The sequence below is a fragment of the Ictidomys tridecemlineatus genome, chromosome 3 (genome assembly GCF_052094955.1).
Source record: "Ictidomys tridecemlineatus isolate mIctTri1 chromosome 3, mIctTri1.hap1, whole genome shotgun sequence".
Classification (NCBI taxonomy): Eukaryota; Metazoa; Chordata; class Mammalia; order Rodentia; family Sciuridae; genus Ictidomys; species Ictidomys tridecemlineatus.
In genome coordinates this window covers 15,466,145-15,482,329 of record NC_135479.1, presented here as the reverse complement: position 1 = coordinate 15,482,329, position 16,185 = coordinate 15,466,145, and the positions used below count along the sequence as shown (strand labels likewise).

At 32.1% G+C, this 16,185-nt stretch overlaps 1 protein-coding gene across 10 annotated transcripts in view; it reads left to right on the top strand.

Moving 5' to 3' along the window:
• Tanc2 (tetratricopeptide repeat, ankyrin repeat and coiled-coil containing 2) overlaps nt 1-16,185 on the top strand; it is a 417,090-nt gene that overhangs the window by 102,675 nt on the left and 298,230 nt on the right. For all 10 annotated transcript variants that reach the window (XM_040268622.2, XM_040268621.2, XM_078041904.1 and 7 more), the window contains one exon: nt 10,508-10,579. In XM_040268622.2, the coding sequence (XP_040124556.1) occupies nt 10,508-10,579 (72 nt within the window). The remainder of the gene's footprint in view (nt 1-10,507; nt 10,580-16,185) is intronic.

The following is a 16,185-nucleotide window of genomic DNA, read 5'->3' as shown; positions in this document are numbered from 1 at the left end:
CAGATGCCTTAGTGATAAGAGTCCATTGTGGGTCCCGCCCCCTCCTGAGTACTGAGGGATAAACCCAGTGTGCTCTGTCACTTAACTACATTCCCAGACCTTTTAATTTTATTTTGAGATTGTGTCTTGCTAAGTTGCACAGGCTGATCTTGAACTTGCAATCCTCCTGCCTTGGTCTTCCAAGTAGCTGGGATTATAGATGTGTGTCACTGCACCTGGATCATTGTGCTTTATTTTATGAAATCCTCTTACAAGTAATTTGAAATTGAGTAAAAGGAATGTGTTTTCTATAGAGGACTGTTGTACTTTATTCTACCTTTATTTTGTGATATACACTGGTTTTCATTCTTCATTTGCAGAAAATAAGTTACCAGTAAAATTTTTATAAGTGGATTTATTATTCAGAATCTAAGTTTTGGGGACTGGGGCGATAGCTCAGTGGTAAAGCACTTGCCTAGCATGAGGCCCTGGATTTAATCCCCATCACTACATAAAAAAGTAAAGAATGGAGGCTGGGATTATAGCTCAGTGGTAAAGTGCTTGCCTAGCATGTTTGAGGTACTGGGTTCCGGCCCAGACCACAAAAAAATAAATAAATAAGATAAAGGTATTAAAGGCAACAAGAAAAAATTTTTTTAAAAATCGAATTTTGGTTTCAAACCTAAGTATCAAACTGCAGAAATGATGTATATGTTAGTTTTTCATGAAAACAGAAAATGACATTATAATGTCATTTATATATTGTGACATTCAACAATGTTTTATTTTTTTATTTTAAAAATTTATTTATTATAATTTATTATACATGACATCAGAATGCATTTTAATTTATAGTACCCATATAAAACACAATTTTTTATTTCTCTGCTTATACACAAAGTAGAGTCACACCATTTACTTCATAAATGTACTTTGGATAATGATGTTCATCTCATTCCACCATCTTTCCTACCCCCATACTCCCTCTTTTCCCTTTTCCCTGTCTGAAGTTCCTCTATTCCACCTATGTGCCCCTCAACCCCCATTATGGAATAGCATCCACATATCGGAGAAAACATTTGGCCTTTGGTTTTTTGGAACTGGCTTACTTGATGATATTCTCCAGCTCTATTCATTTAACTGCAAATGCCATGATTTTATTCTCTTTTAATGCTGAGTAATATTCCATTGTGTATATTTCACAGTTTCTTCATCTATTCATCTACTGAAGGGTATCTAAGTTGGATCTACAGTTTAGCTATTGTGAATGCTATAAACATTGATGTGGCTGCCTTACTGTAGTATGCTGTTTTTAAATCCTTTGGGTATAAATCGAGGGGTGGGATAGCTGGGTCAAATGGTGGTTCCATTCCAAGTTTTCCAAGGAATCTCCATACTGCTTTCTATGTTGGCTGCACCAATTTGCAGTCCCACCAGCAATGTGTGAATGTACCTTTCCCCCCACATCCTCGCCAACACTTATTGTTGTTTGAATTCTTAATAGTTAGCATTCTGACTGAAATGAGATGAAATCTTAGAGTAGTTTTGATTTGCATTTCTCTAATTGCTAGAGATCTTGAACATTTTTTCATATATTTGTTAATTGATTTTATATCATCTCTGAGAAGTATCTGTTCAGTTCCTTGGCCCATTTATTGATTGGGTTATTTGTTTTTTGTTTTGGTGTTAAGATTTTTGAGTTCTTTATATATTGTGGAGATTAGTGCTCTATCTGATGTATGAGGGGTAAAAATTTGCTCCCTTTCTGTAGGTTCTTTATTCACCTCACTGATGTTTCTTTTGCTGAGAAGAAGCTTTTTAGTTTGAATCAATTCCATTTATTGATTTTTTTAAAAAATATTTATTTTTTAGTTTTAGGTTGACACAATATCTTTATTTTATATTTATGTGGTGCTAAGGATCGAATCCAGTGCCTCATACATAATGGGCGAGCACTCTACCACTGAGCCACAACCCCAGCTCCCATTTATTGATTCTTAATTTTATTTCTTGTGCTACAGGATTCTTATTAAGGAAGTTAGGACTTAATCCAACATGATGGAGATTTGGATCTGCTTTTAATTCTATTAGGCACAGGGTGCCTGGTTTAATTCCTAGTCCTTGATTCACCTTGAGTTGAGTTTTGTGCATAGTGAGAGATAGGGACTTAATTTTATTTTTGTTGCATTTGGATTTCCCATTTTCCCAGCACCATTTGCTGAAGAGGCTGTCCTTTTTCCAATGTATGTTTTTGGTGCCTTTGTCTAATATGAGATAACTGTATTTATGTGGGTTTGTCTCTGTGTCCTCTATTCTGTACCATTGGTTTACAGGTCTATTTTGGTGTTAATACCATGCCATTTTTCCTACTATTGCTCTGTAGTATAGTTTAAGATCTGGTATAGTGATGCCACCTGCTTTACTCTTCTTGCTAAGGATTGCTTTAGATATTCTGGGTCTCTTATTTTACCAGGTAAATTTTATGACTGCTTTTTCTATTTCTGTGAGGAATGTCAGTGGGATTTTGATTGGAATTTTATTAACTCTGTATAGTGCTTTTGGTATTATGGTCATTTTGACAATATTAATCCTGCCTATACAAGAACAAGGGATATTTTCCCATAATCCAAGGTCTTTTTAAATTTATTTCTTTAGTGTTCTTTAGTTTTCATTGTAGAGATCTTTCACCTCTTCTGTTAAGTTGATTCCCAAGTATTTTATTTTATTTTTTGGAGCTATTGTAAATCAAGTAGTTTTCCTAATGTCTGTTTCAGAGAATTTGTCATTGATGTACAGAAATGCCTTTGATTTATGGATGTTGATTTTATATCCTGTTACTTTGCTCAACTCATTTATTATCACCAGTGTTTTATTTAGAGTGATATTCCAGTCTGAAATATCTTCACAATTTGCCTCAGATGTCTTAGTAATTACAGAGTCCATTGTGGTCCCCCACCACCCCAGTATTGGGTATAAACCCAGTAGTATGACTAAATTATGTATTCAGTTACATTTCTATGGAAATGTATGGATGCATTATGTAATATACTCTACTGTATTTGGCATTAATAAATCTAAGATTGCAGGTCTCCTGCACCTATTTTTTTTTTTTTGGACTAGGGATTGAACCCATGGACACTTAACCAGTGAGCCATATCCCTAGCACTTTTTAGTTTTTATTTTGAGACAGGATCTTGGGCCTTCTGCCTCAGCCTCCCAAGTTGCTGGGATTACAGGCACGTGCCACCATGCCCAGCTCTTTCCACATTTTTTATTGGTACATTATAGTTGTATATAATGATGGAATTTTTATTGCATATTCATACATGCCACAATATAAAAATATAATCTTGTCAATATAATTCCCCATCACTTCTCTGCTTCCTCTCCATCTCATACTTCCTAGTTTCTTTCTTCTTTGATTTTTGTTGGATACTAGCACCTCCCTTCCTGCACCCCCCACCTGCCAACACACACCTTTCTTTTCCTTTTTCCTCTCTAGCTTCCATATATAAGAGAAAACATATGACCCTTGACCTTCTGAGTTTGGCTTATTTTGCTTAACATAGTGGTTGTAAGTTCTATCCATTTTCCTGCAAATGATATAATTTTATTTTTCTTTATAAACAAATAAAAATTCAATATGTATATATACCACATTTTTTGTTATCCATTCATCTGTTGATAGACACTTAGGACTGTTCCATAGTTCGGCTATTGTGCATTATGTTGCTATAAACATGGGTATGTATCACTATGGTATGATGACTTAAATTCTTTAGGATAAATATCAAGGAGTAGTATAAACTAGATTATATGATGGTTCCATGCCTTCTCTTTTGAGGAACCTCCATACTGATTTTCATAATGGTTGTACTAATTCACAATCCTACCAACAGTGTAAAAATGTTCCTTTTTCTCCACATCCTCTCCAGTGTTTATTATTGTTTGTAATCTTGATGACTGTCATTTTGGCTGGTGTGAAATGAAATCTCAATGTAATTTTTGTTCTGCCTTTTCCTAATTGCTAATGATGTTGAACATATTTTTCATATATTAATTGACCATTTGTGTTTATTCTTTTGATAATTTTCTGTTTTAATTCATTTTCCCATTTATTAACTGGGTTATTTGATTTTTTTGGTAGAGCATTTTTTGAGTTCTGTATATATTCTAGATATTAATTCTGTCAAAAGAGTAGCTAGCAAAGGTTTTCTCCCATTGTGTAGGTTCTCTCTTCATATTCCTAAGTGTTCCCTTTGCTGTGCAAACCTTTTTAATTTAATACTATCCCATTTCTTAACTCTTGGCGTTATTTCTGAGCTTCAGAGGTCCTATTGAGAAAGTCATTGCCTGTGCCTATATGTTGGAGTGTTAACTCTACATTTTCTTTTAGGAGTTGCATAATTTCTGTTCTAATACCTACGTCTTTGAACCATTTGAGTTTATTTTTTTGTGCATGGTGAAAGATAAGGGTCTAATTTCATTCTACATATGAATAACCAGTTTTCACAGCATCAGTTGTGAAAAAGTCTGTCTCTTCTCCAGTGTATATTTTTGGCATCTTTGCCAAGAATTACATGACTATAAATGTGTGAGTTTGTCTCTATGTCTTCTATTCTGTACAGTTGGTCTGTGTATCTATTTTTATGTCAGTGCCATGCAGTTTTTGTTACTATGTCTCTGTAGTATAATTTGAAGTTAGATATTGTAATGCCTCCAACATTGCTTTTTCACCTTAGAATAGTTTTGGCTATTCTGGGTCTTTTATTCTTCCAAATGAATTTTAGGACTGTTTTTTATCTACTTCTATGAAGAATGTCTTTGGTATTTTGGTGGGGATTGTATTGTGAATGGAATTGTTTCCCTGATTTCTTTTTTCAGCACATTCATTGTTGGTATACAGGAAAATTGTTGATTTTTGTATGCTGATTTTGTAACGTGCTACTTTGCCAAATTTATTTATTAGTTCTAGCAGTCTTTTTGTGGAGTTTTTTGGATCTTCTAAGTATAGGATCATATCATCTGAGGACAGTGACAAATTTGACTTCTTCCTTTTCTGTTTTTATCCCTGTTATTTCCTTCTCTTTACCTAATTTCTCTGGCTGGAATATATTAAATAGGAGTAGTATTATATTATATATTAATATAGTCTTTATGATGTTGAAGTAGATTCTTTCTATCCTTAGTAGGTATTGAATTTTGTCAAAAGCCTTCTCTGTGTGTAGTGAGATGACTAAGTGATTTTTGTCCTTAATTCAATTTATGAGATGAATTACATTTATTAATTTGTGTATGTTAAACCATTTTTTCATTTCTGGAATAAAACCAACTTGATTTTGATATATAATCTTAAAATGTTGTTGAACATGATTTGCTAAAATTCTATTAAGTATTTTTGTATCTAATTTCATCAGGAATAATGATCTATAGTTTTCTTTCCTAGATGTGTCCTTATCTTTTTTGGGTATTTGTGTGACATTGGCTTCATAGAGTGAATTTGAAAGTGTTCCAGCCCTTTCTATTTCATAGAATAATTTTAGGAATAATGGCCTTAGTTTTTCTTTAAAGATCTAGTAGAGACAGCTAAGAATTCATCTGGTCCTGGACTTTTCTTTGTTAGACAGGCTTTTTATTACTGTTTCTATCTCATTGCTAGCTATTGTTTTCTTTGTCCTTTTGATTCAATTTTGGCAGGTAATATGAGTTTAGAAATGTATCCATTTCTTCTAGGTTTTCCAATTTATTGGAGTATAAGTTTTTAAAATAGTCTCTAATGATCCACTGGATTTCTGTGATGCCTGTGGTGATTTCTCATTTTTCACCTCTAATTTTATTTATTAATCAGGTTTTCTTTCTTTTTCTTTTGATGAGTTTGGCTAAGGGCTTAATAATCAATCTTGTTTATATTTTCAAAAAACCAACTCTCTTTCATTGATCTTTTAGTTTTTTATCCTCAAATTTATTTATTTCAGCTCTGATCTTAATTATTTTCTTCTTTCTACTGTTTTTGGAATTGTTTTTTTTCCCCCAAGGGCCTTAAGGTGCATTGTGAGGTTGTTTAATTGGGAATCTTTTTGATTTTCTAATATAGGCACTCATAGCTATAAATTTTCCTCTTAGAACTACCTTAATAAAATCCCAGAGGTTCTGACATATTGTATTACTATTCTCATTTAAGTATTTTTAAATTTCTCCCTTGATTTTTTCTATCACCCATTCATCATTCAAAAGTGCATTGTTTAATCTCCATGTGTTTATATAGTTTCTGTACAGTTTTGTTGTGTTGATTTCTAATTTCATTCCATTTTGATCAATAGGATGCCTGGAATTACATCAGTGTTTTTTTGTATTTGCCAAGAGTTGCTTTGTGGCACAAGATTGCAGCTTTGATCCCTTTAAGAATCATAAAGGTTTACTCAGGGGAAAATGTCTTCCACAATGCATTATGTACTTTTAGTCATCTTGCAAATGCTTGGCTTGGTCACAGAGATTGATACGTATCATGTAATTAAGCGGTGGAGGGGGGAGGGGTGTCTTTAATTTCTTTAGAGTATTTTTTCTGGAATTCTTATACTTCATTCCCAAAATCACCTACAGAAAGCCAGGAAATAGATCTTGCTACCATTAAACTTTCAGTGACCCCTGGAGTAAATTAGGTGTCATTTGCAGAGCCTTCCTTTCATTTTCACTGCCCTTACTTTCAAGTTGTTCAAGAAACATCACTTTCCATAGAGATTGCTTTAATTAGCCTTCTAACTAATCTCCTAACCGTTAGAAAACTGTCAGTTTTCATATGGGCCATACTCTAAGAATGGTTTTTATATTTTCAATGGTTGAAAAAAAGAATAATATTTTGGGACACATAAATTATATGATACTCAGATTTTAGTGTCATTAAATAAAGTTTGTTAGGAACAGAATCACAAGTGCATTTACTCAGGGTTGAAAATCACGACTGTAGCTGGGCACAGTGGCCATACTTGTAATCCTAGCAGCTCAGGAGGCTAAGGCAGGAGGATCTTGAGTTCAAAGCCAGCTTCAGCCAAAGTGAGGCGCTAAGCAACTCAGTGAAATCCTATCTCTAAATAAAATACAAAATAGGGATGGAGGTTATGGCACAGTGGCTGAGTGCCCCCGAGTTCAATCTCTGGTACTCAAAAAATCACCACTGTAGTTCTATTTTGGTATACCTCTATACTATTTCAGGGACATCCTTTTAAAATGAAAATTATTCTAGGTTAAGTGTATTTATAGATTTTTTTTTTCAAAACATGTTTTAGGCAGATCAGATTTCTTATTTGTTTTTCCCAGCATAATTTTTATGACAGCACCTATTGGCTTAAACTTGTACCTGAACATAAGTGAGTTAAAAATGTTTCCAGCTCAGGAAATGGTTGATTTAGAGTAGTTCATACGTCAGTGTAATGAACATTGACCTTTTCATTAAAAAATTTTAAAAAATGTATCATGTTTTCACACTGTAAATATTTAGAAAGAGCTCTTTTTCTTATATTTTCTTGTTAGGGCAGCTTTTAAAAAATTCCTTGTAAAGTATACATAGCTAAGTTTGCAGTGACAAATTCAATTAAGAAATGGAGAACCAATGCATGAAGTAAGCCTTAGTTACCAAAGCAGAGGTACCACAGCATGTCAAGTCCTAAATTTTCTTCTTTATATTAGAATTTCTTAAATAATGGTATCCATATAAAGAGCAGGTATGTAGACCTGGGAAGGAAAGATTATAGAGTCTGCAAAGTGTCCCAGAATTCATAATAAAGTACTTTAGTTTATTTTGGTTGCAGCCAGTTCATTGCCGAAGAAAGTACTCTTTAATTTTTTTTAGTAGAATAAAAGGTTTGGGAGAGAGGGAACTCACACAAGTGCTTCTAGAAAAGTATTTTTCTTTAGAGAATATGTCTTTTAACTTTATATTGGAAACAAATAAGAAGATTGGATTTGAAGTGTAAGATTAAATCTTCATAATCAACTTTAGTAGAAAACTTCTATAGATATCATCATCCAAAGTACATGTATGAAAACATGAATTGGTGTCAACATACTTTATATACAACCAGAGATATGAAAAATTGTGCTGTATACATACAATAAAATTGTAATCCATTCTACTGATTTTTAAAAATCAATTAAATAAAGAAAACACCTATTATAAAATGGAAGAATTGCTGTAATTATAGAATTAATCTTTCAACACATTCTTTTATGAGGAGAAAATGAGATGGAACCATGATAACAAATTAAACTCAATAAATATTTAATAAATTTGGATAGAAGTTAATAGCAAAGAGATGTAATGAATCACACCACCTTATCACTGCCCTTACTTTCAAGTTGTTCAGTTAAAGTCCAGTTAGTCACCATCAGTTTCTGTGTCTTCATCTATGAAATAGACATTTACTTCCAAAGTTTTGATAAACTATCTAAAATACCTGGCAGATAGTACATACTTAATGATTGTTGGCCACCTTTCTTTGAGTTCTTAAACAAATATTGGAAAGGAGAACATTTAAAGATTTTTAGACCTATCGAATATTAATTCTTAACAGCATGAGGTAGCAGAATTCCTAAAGGGCTTAAAAGCCTAAAAATTAAGTTTGAATTGGTTCAGTTAAGATACCTAACTTTATGTAATGTTTTGAACGACCAACAATAAAAAATAAAAAAATTAAAAAAAAAAAGATACCTAACTTTATAAAAAGAATACATACAAATTACAGAATTGCTTACTTGGAATGTGAAGTATAGTTAAGAAGATTATAAACATGTATATTTCCTTCAAAAAGATTAAAAGATTAAAAAATTAATTTTTAACAGAGGCAGGTCATTCCTTCTGAGATATTGATAATCCATAGGTAGATTTTTGCTTTAATTTTTTTCCCATTATGTCAAAGGAAAAATTCTTACCCTTTTATTTCAAATAAAATATTTAAATAAATATTTATTTTGTCAACATGTCTAATTATATTTTTATTCAAATGTAACTTACATCATAACAACAGAATACTTAAAATGATTTGGATTTTAAAAGTATTTACATATTGCTACAAAAATACAACTGCTTATCATTTTGTATCTTTTTGCTTGTTAAATTATTTTATAAGTCTTATTAGTTAAATTAAGGGAGTACTTAGTTGCTGAGGTCATACTGGAATCAGATGTAAATATTTTGGACTCATTATATACTATCTTTTGTTTTTAGAATCAATTGACTGATGCTATTCTTGCTAGATAAGCCCTCTGCAAAATAAAAAATACTTGATAAATATATTTTATATATGTGTTGATTATTGCTAAACCTTACATCTAATAAGTATTCTTAAAAAGTAACTTTATATAAATAATGAATTTTAAAATGGACTGTGTATTTTAAAAAGATAAATGAAGATACATTAGCTCTGTGACAAAATAGTAGAGTAGTGTAAGTAGAGGCAGGGAAAGGATGTCCTTGTAAACCCTGTCTGTAGCTACTACTTTTTTCAATTAAGTTAAAAATAAGAAAATTGGTTGTATAAGATAAAGAATAAAGGAGATTGTTGAATCTTTAATACATTCTAAACTTGACTAAAATAAAAAGAAATTTATAGGCATTTAAATCACTATGCTGTGGCTGGGGTCATGGCTCAGTGGCCTAGCATGTGTGAGGCACTAGGTTTGATTCTCAGCACCACATATAAATAAATTAAATAAAGGTCCATTAACAACTAAAACAAATATTAAAAAATAAAAATAAAAAATCACTATGCTAAAATTTTAGCTTTGGCATTTAGTCTCAATTTTTTTATCTTAGATATACTTTATGACATTCTCAATCTATTGATTTGTTTTACTCTGACAACTTTATTTAGATGAGTGATGTTTGTTTCTATATAATAAAATTGAGGAAATTATTTAATTAAACTCGTTTGTTATAGCTTTTTATAAATTCCAGTTCTAGTACTTATTTCTTGAAAAATGAAGATTTATATAAGGAAATGGATTATTTTCATATAATTTAAAAATCATGGCAAAAGCAAACTCAAAATTTGATTTTTATTTCAATCATATTTCATAGATTTATTTATTTTACATTTTTTAAAGCATATAAAGGTAATTTTCTTACAGTAAAAATACAGTCTTTAGATAGTGTTATTTGACAAACTATGACAAATAAATAACAGCCACTCATTAAACATTGCTAATCTGAAATTCTGTGAATAAACTTCAGAGTTGATAAAATTACTGCATTATATGCAGAATAGAATGTATACATATGGTAGAGGGGAAAAATCTCTGACACTTCCCTTAGACTTTTAGACTGGAATATAAACCACCCCTATAAGAACAACAGTAAGAACCATTTTTTATATGGAAAACAAATCTTCAAATATTTTAATGATCCAGATCATATGAAAGGAAATGATAGATTTAGTAGATTTTAAGATGTAGATGGCTTCAGGGACGATTTTATATCAGTTTCAGTTTCCATTTATTTATGCTCTTTTTTTTTTTTCACCCTAATCTTATGCAGATGGAGGGAGCGAAGAACCACAGGATCGAAGACAGTCAAGTGTAGATTCTCGCCAAAGCCGCTCTGGGCAAGGTAAATTTTGCCAGCTCTTCCTTTCTAATGCTTAATTTGGAGATTGGGATTTTTACTGAATGTAGTCTGGTTATTCTCATTTTGCATTTAGGATTTAAATGATACAATCTAAAATTTCTGTATGATGTACTTTATTCAAGTTATAAGAAAATTAAAAATGGTCTCTGGTTATTTTAAAATGATTTTGGAACATAGCAGTGTATGTCTCAAGATCATTTCTGAAGTGTAGCCAAAAATAAATTTTGAACAATATCATTTATAGGAGTATCATCACACTCTGTTTTTTTAAAATTTCATCAATATAATATTTGTTGTCCTAGATCTCTCAGAAGAAATGGCAAAATTATTGTATTATCTTAAGCTCTTCCTACTCTTTTCCTTTTTTAACTAAAATTTTTTTATTGTAGGCTTTTGATTAATTTTTTGAAGTGATAATTGGACTATCCCAAATAACATATTTAAAATAGCATGAGTATCCCTTCCTATATTCCTTTTTCTTCACAGTAATTATCATCTTCATATTTACTGTTTATATTTTATGTTCAAAATAAATCTTCCATGATAACACAGCTTTTGTCTGTTTTGTTTATTGTTGTATCCTCAGTGTCAAGAAAAAATATCTGAAATATAGTAGTCACTAAATAAATGTTGTTAAATGAATGAATTGATCTCTGAAGAGAATAAGAATTGAGCCAGGAGCAGTGACACATGCCTGTAGTCCCAGCGGCTTTGGAGGCTGAAGCAGGAGGACCATGAGCTCAAAGCCAGCCTCAGCAATGGCAAGGCATTAAGCAAATCAGAGAGATCCTGAAATACAAAATAGGGCTGGTATTTTGTATTTTTTGTGGTCGAGTGCCCCTGAGTTCAATCCCTGGTACCAAAAAAAAAAAAAAAAAAAAGAGAGAGAATAAGAAGTGAGAACACAAACTGATGAATAAACTACCGACTGTTAGGCCATAAATTACCAAGTTTGGTTTTCAGAGAATCTTTCAGCTAAAATACAATAAATTAAAGCTTAAATTTATAAATATGCACTGTTTTAGCCCTATAAAAACTCTGTTCCTTTATTCCATAATCCTGTTCCCCTTTTTCTCAAACCTTAGTCTTTTTAGAGCTGTACTATTAAATTATTTCTTACAAAATAAAAAGAGAAATAACATATATAGGTTGCTTTAGAGATTTTAACTTATAATAGCACTTAATCTTAAATAAGATTATACATTATATTAAGATATTAATATAAGCGTATAATTAATATATCTTAATATAATGCATATAGTATTAATGTCAGGAAATTTTCAACTTTTTCGCTTCTCCCTATAAATTTATTTAAATATAAAAGAAAATTAGAAAAAATGAGATCATGTATGTAGAAGCATAAAATAAAATTAATACAAAAGATTATAGTATTTATTATTATTAATGCCTTAACTTATGAAATGTCATAGATATGTGAAATTAATCTTATTCTCTCTGATATTTGTCAGTTAAGTATTTTTCAAATCAATATATAAAATTGAATTTTAATAACAAAGATGAACTTTAAACAATAAAAACTGATTTCTGTGATCCAAAGTACAAACTACCTAATCTATTAATTCCAAGTAACCAGGAATTCAATCATAAGAGTTAACTGGTAGTAAAGCAATTTTCTTTACACTCTTAGGGATTTTCTTTACAATATCTCTTTATTCAAAAGAAATTTATAAAGAGCCATTTATAATGACTTACATGAAAAACAGGTATTATCGGGAGCAAAACATGGGTAAGTCTATACTTTGAGTTTTGCTCATTTCAGAAATTCATTGAAAGATCAGTAAAGGGGGATTGGAGAATAGACAACGTCTATAATTTTAGAAACATGGAGAGTATATTAATAATATGAAACTGAACTCTAAATTCATAGCAGCAAAAATCAGTAAAAAAAAAAAACCCAAACACCCTAAATTACCCTCTAGAAGTCTCAAAAAGCTCAAGATTGATAGTATGTGGAAATAGAGGTGAAAGGAGGATTGTTTAAAAGTCAGCTGAGGAATTCTCTCCCAAGACCTAGCTAACCAGTCAGCTGGGCAAGTGCCCAATTCCCCACGTCTAACCTTAGCAAAACCTAGAATTTATTCTTTGGAAATGAAAGAAACCAGGCTCCCTAGACTGGGAGACACCAAACACAACCTAGAGAAGGAGTCCTATGCTAAAAACAGGAGATTTGGATCCCAGTTAATTTCCTCCTATCTTTATCCTACTGGGCTCAGAATACTGACAGTTCAGGACTTTATCTTCTAGACAGGAGATTGAAAAAGTCTTTTGAGGGACTCTAATGAAGAAAAAAAGATATACAAGATAATGCAGCCATGAAACAAGGAGGAACTACAAAAGAATGACATTTGTCTGCTTAAAATAACTCTTAGATATTAAAATTATGATGGCAGAAATCAAAGCTCCATAGAAGTACTAAAAATTTCTACCACCACCACCACTTCAGACAGAGCATTAATCTCCAGGATAAAAACAAAGAACTCAAAAAACTGAACACCAAAAAAACCAAAGTAACCCAATCAATAAATGGGCTAAGGAACTGAACAGGCACTCCACAGAAAAAAGAAATATGAATGGTCAAAAATATATGAAAAAAATTGCTCAACATCTCTAGCAAGTAGAGAAATGTGAATCAGAACTACACTGAGATTCCATCTCATTCTAGTCAGAATGGCAATTATCATGGATGCAAGCAACAATAAATTTGGTGAGGATGTAAGAAAAGAAGTTTACTTATACATTGCTGGTGGGACTGCAAATTGGTGCATCCACTGTGGAAAACAGTATGGAGATTCCTCAGAAAAGTTGGAGTGGAACCTATAATTTGACGCTGTTATCCCACTCCTCGGTTTATACCCAAAGGACTTAAAATCAACATACTACAGTGACATAGCCTTTCAGTGTTTATAGCAGCTCAATCCACAATAGCCAAACTATGGAACCAACCTAGGTGCCCTTCAACAGATGAATGGATAAAGAAAATGTGATGGAATATTACTCAAAGAAGAATGAAATTATGTCATTTGCTGGTGAATGGATAGAACTGGAGAACATCATGCTAAGTGAAATAAGCCAGTCCCCAAACACCAAAACTCTCTGATATATGGATATTCAACTACAACAAGGGAGGGGAAGATAATAAGTTATACTATGTTTGTATAATATTTCAAAATATACTATTTTACTGTCATGTAAAAAAATAATAAAATTTAAAATAAATTAATGTTGAAGGAATCCCTGAAAGGGTAGATCAAAAGGTTAGAAGTGACGGGAAAGAAGTAAAAATTGTTAAGAAATTTATTGGATCAGTTAAAGGATTTCAATATTCAACTAATAGTAGTTTTCAAAAGAAAGTACAAATGAAATGGGGAAGAAATCATCAACAAATGATTCAAGAGAATTGTCTTGTACTGAAGAATGTGAATTTCCTGATTGAAAAGGTTCATGTATAATGGCTTAGAAACAAACTAGAGCACGTTGTGTGAAATTTGGCATTACTGAGGCCAGACAGTGATTTCATGTTTCCAGAGAGGAGAAAGAAACAAACAAACTTGTCAGTTGACTTTGGACTTCTCATCGGTGGCACTGGAAATAGAATTTTTAAAAAAGGAAAGCAGTTTCTTCAAAAATTTTAAGCAAAATAATTTTAATCTTAGAATTCTAAATGCATTTAAACTATTCTATTATATTCTTCATATCACTGGTTTTCTGGTCATGAAGAATTTCCCCCTCTGACATTTATGACATTTAGCTATAGGCTGACAGTTGTGAAATGGACTTGCCTTGGGCAGTTCTGGAAGGGAAAGATAAAAGGGGAGTGTAGGGTGTCTTGTGCATGGTCAGTGTCTTCTGGGTATGAGGGTTTTTTCTCTCCTGCGTGTTAGCCAGCCACCTTTCCCTCTGATCTCTCAGGTAATGGATTCTAACTCACATATACCCACATTCACTGCTCCAGTTTATGGGCAGAGACCTCTGATACGTTCTGCTTATCACATTCATGTGGGATTGGGAGATGGGCCTGACTCCTGTACCCCACTTAGTCAGATTACTGCCTGTGGTTGTTTTCTCCTTGCATGTCTTGCTTCACTGCTGAAAGTAGACCCAGAAACACTCTAGGATCACCGTTATCTTCCTACACATGCTCTGGGCTATAGTTTCTCCATTCCAGTGGCAATATGTTTTTGTTTTCCATGGCTTTTGAAAACATTTCTACTCAATTATTGAAGAAATAATATTATGGGCATTTTGTTGTATCTTGTAGTACAGTGTTTTCAGGATTTGTTCCTTTTAAGATACTTTTTTTTTTTTTTGGTCATTTCCACACAACTCTTAGTGTTTGTAAGCTACCATTATTTATTTTAAATTACCATAATTTCTTTACTATTATAGTAGCATCCTGAATTATCTTACTATTTCCACTCTTTTTTTTAAATTTTTTATTTTTTTACTGGTTGTTCACAACATTACAAAGCTCTTGACATATCATATTTCATACATTAGATTGAAGTGGGTTATGAACTCCCAATTTTACCCCAAATGCAGATTGCAGAATCACGTCGGTTACACATCCACAATTTTACATAATGCCCAATTAGTAATTGTTGTATTCTGCTACCTTTCCTATCCCCTACTATCCCCCCAATTTCCACTCTTACTGACAAGTATTCTATTGTCCATTTGATAGTTACATTGCTCTTTTTAAATAAATAAGGGCCCCAAATTTGAAAACAATATCCCCAGTAATTTTTTCCCTTTTTTTTTTTTTTTTTTTTGGTACCAGAGATTGATCCCAGGGACACTTGGCCAGTGAGCCACATTCCTAGCCCTTTTTTTATATATTTTATTAGGAGACAGAGTTTCACTGAATAGCTTAGACCCTTGCTAAGTTTCTGAGGCTGGCTTTGAAATTGTGATCTTCTGCTACAGCCTTCCAAGCTGGCTGGGATCACAGGCATTGGCCACCAAACCCAGCTGAAATCCCCATTAATTTCTTATCATGTTCAGAATAAATTTCAAAGTTTATGTTATTCTCTACCATGATCTTAATTCATTTACCTCTTTTTAATTCCCTATTCTATGTCCTTCTAGTTTACTGAAATGCTGGTCTTTTTGATCAAGCCTGTTAAGAATGTTTCTTAAGTTCTTTCTTGTATAAAAGGATATAGATTTCTACTTAAGTAAAAGAAATTTCTATGACCATCCCAAATCCCAGCCCTAACCTTCATAGTATTTATCACTACCCCAAATTAAACTATTTACTTAATTACTTATTATCATCTCAGCTACTGGAAGGAAAGTTTCATGTAAGCAGGTATACTTGTCTTGTTTATCACTGTAGTCCTAGGACACTGGCATTACAAAAATTTATCAATATTTGTTAAATAAAGAATAAAACAAATATCTAGCATTTGGTGTGCTTGGAAAAGTATGTGAATGTGCCTAGGCCAAATATTGATTCAATATTCACTTCTGTTACTTTTGTAACTGAAAAAACAGTAGTGCCAGAAATTTGTTGAATGTAGGTAATTTGTCAGAACTATCAACCATCTATTGATTTGTAAACTGAGGCT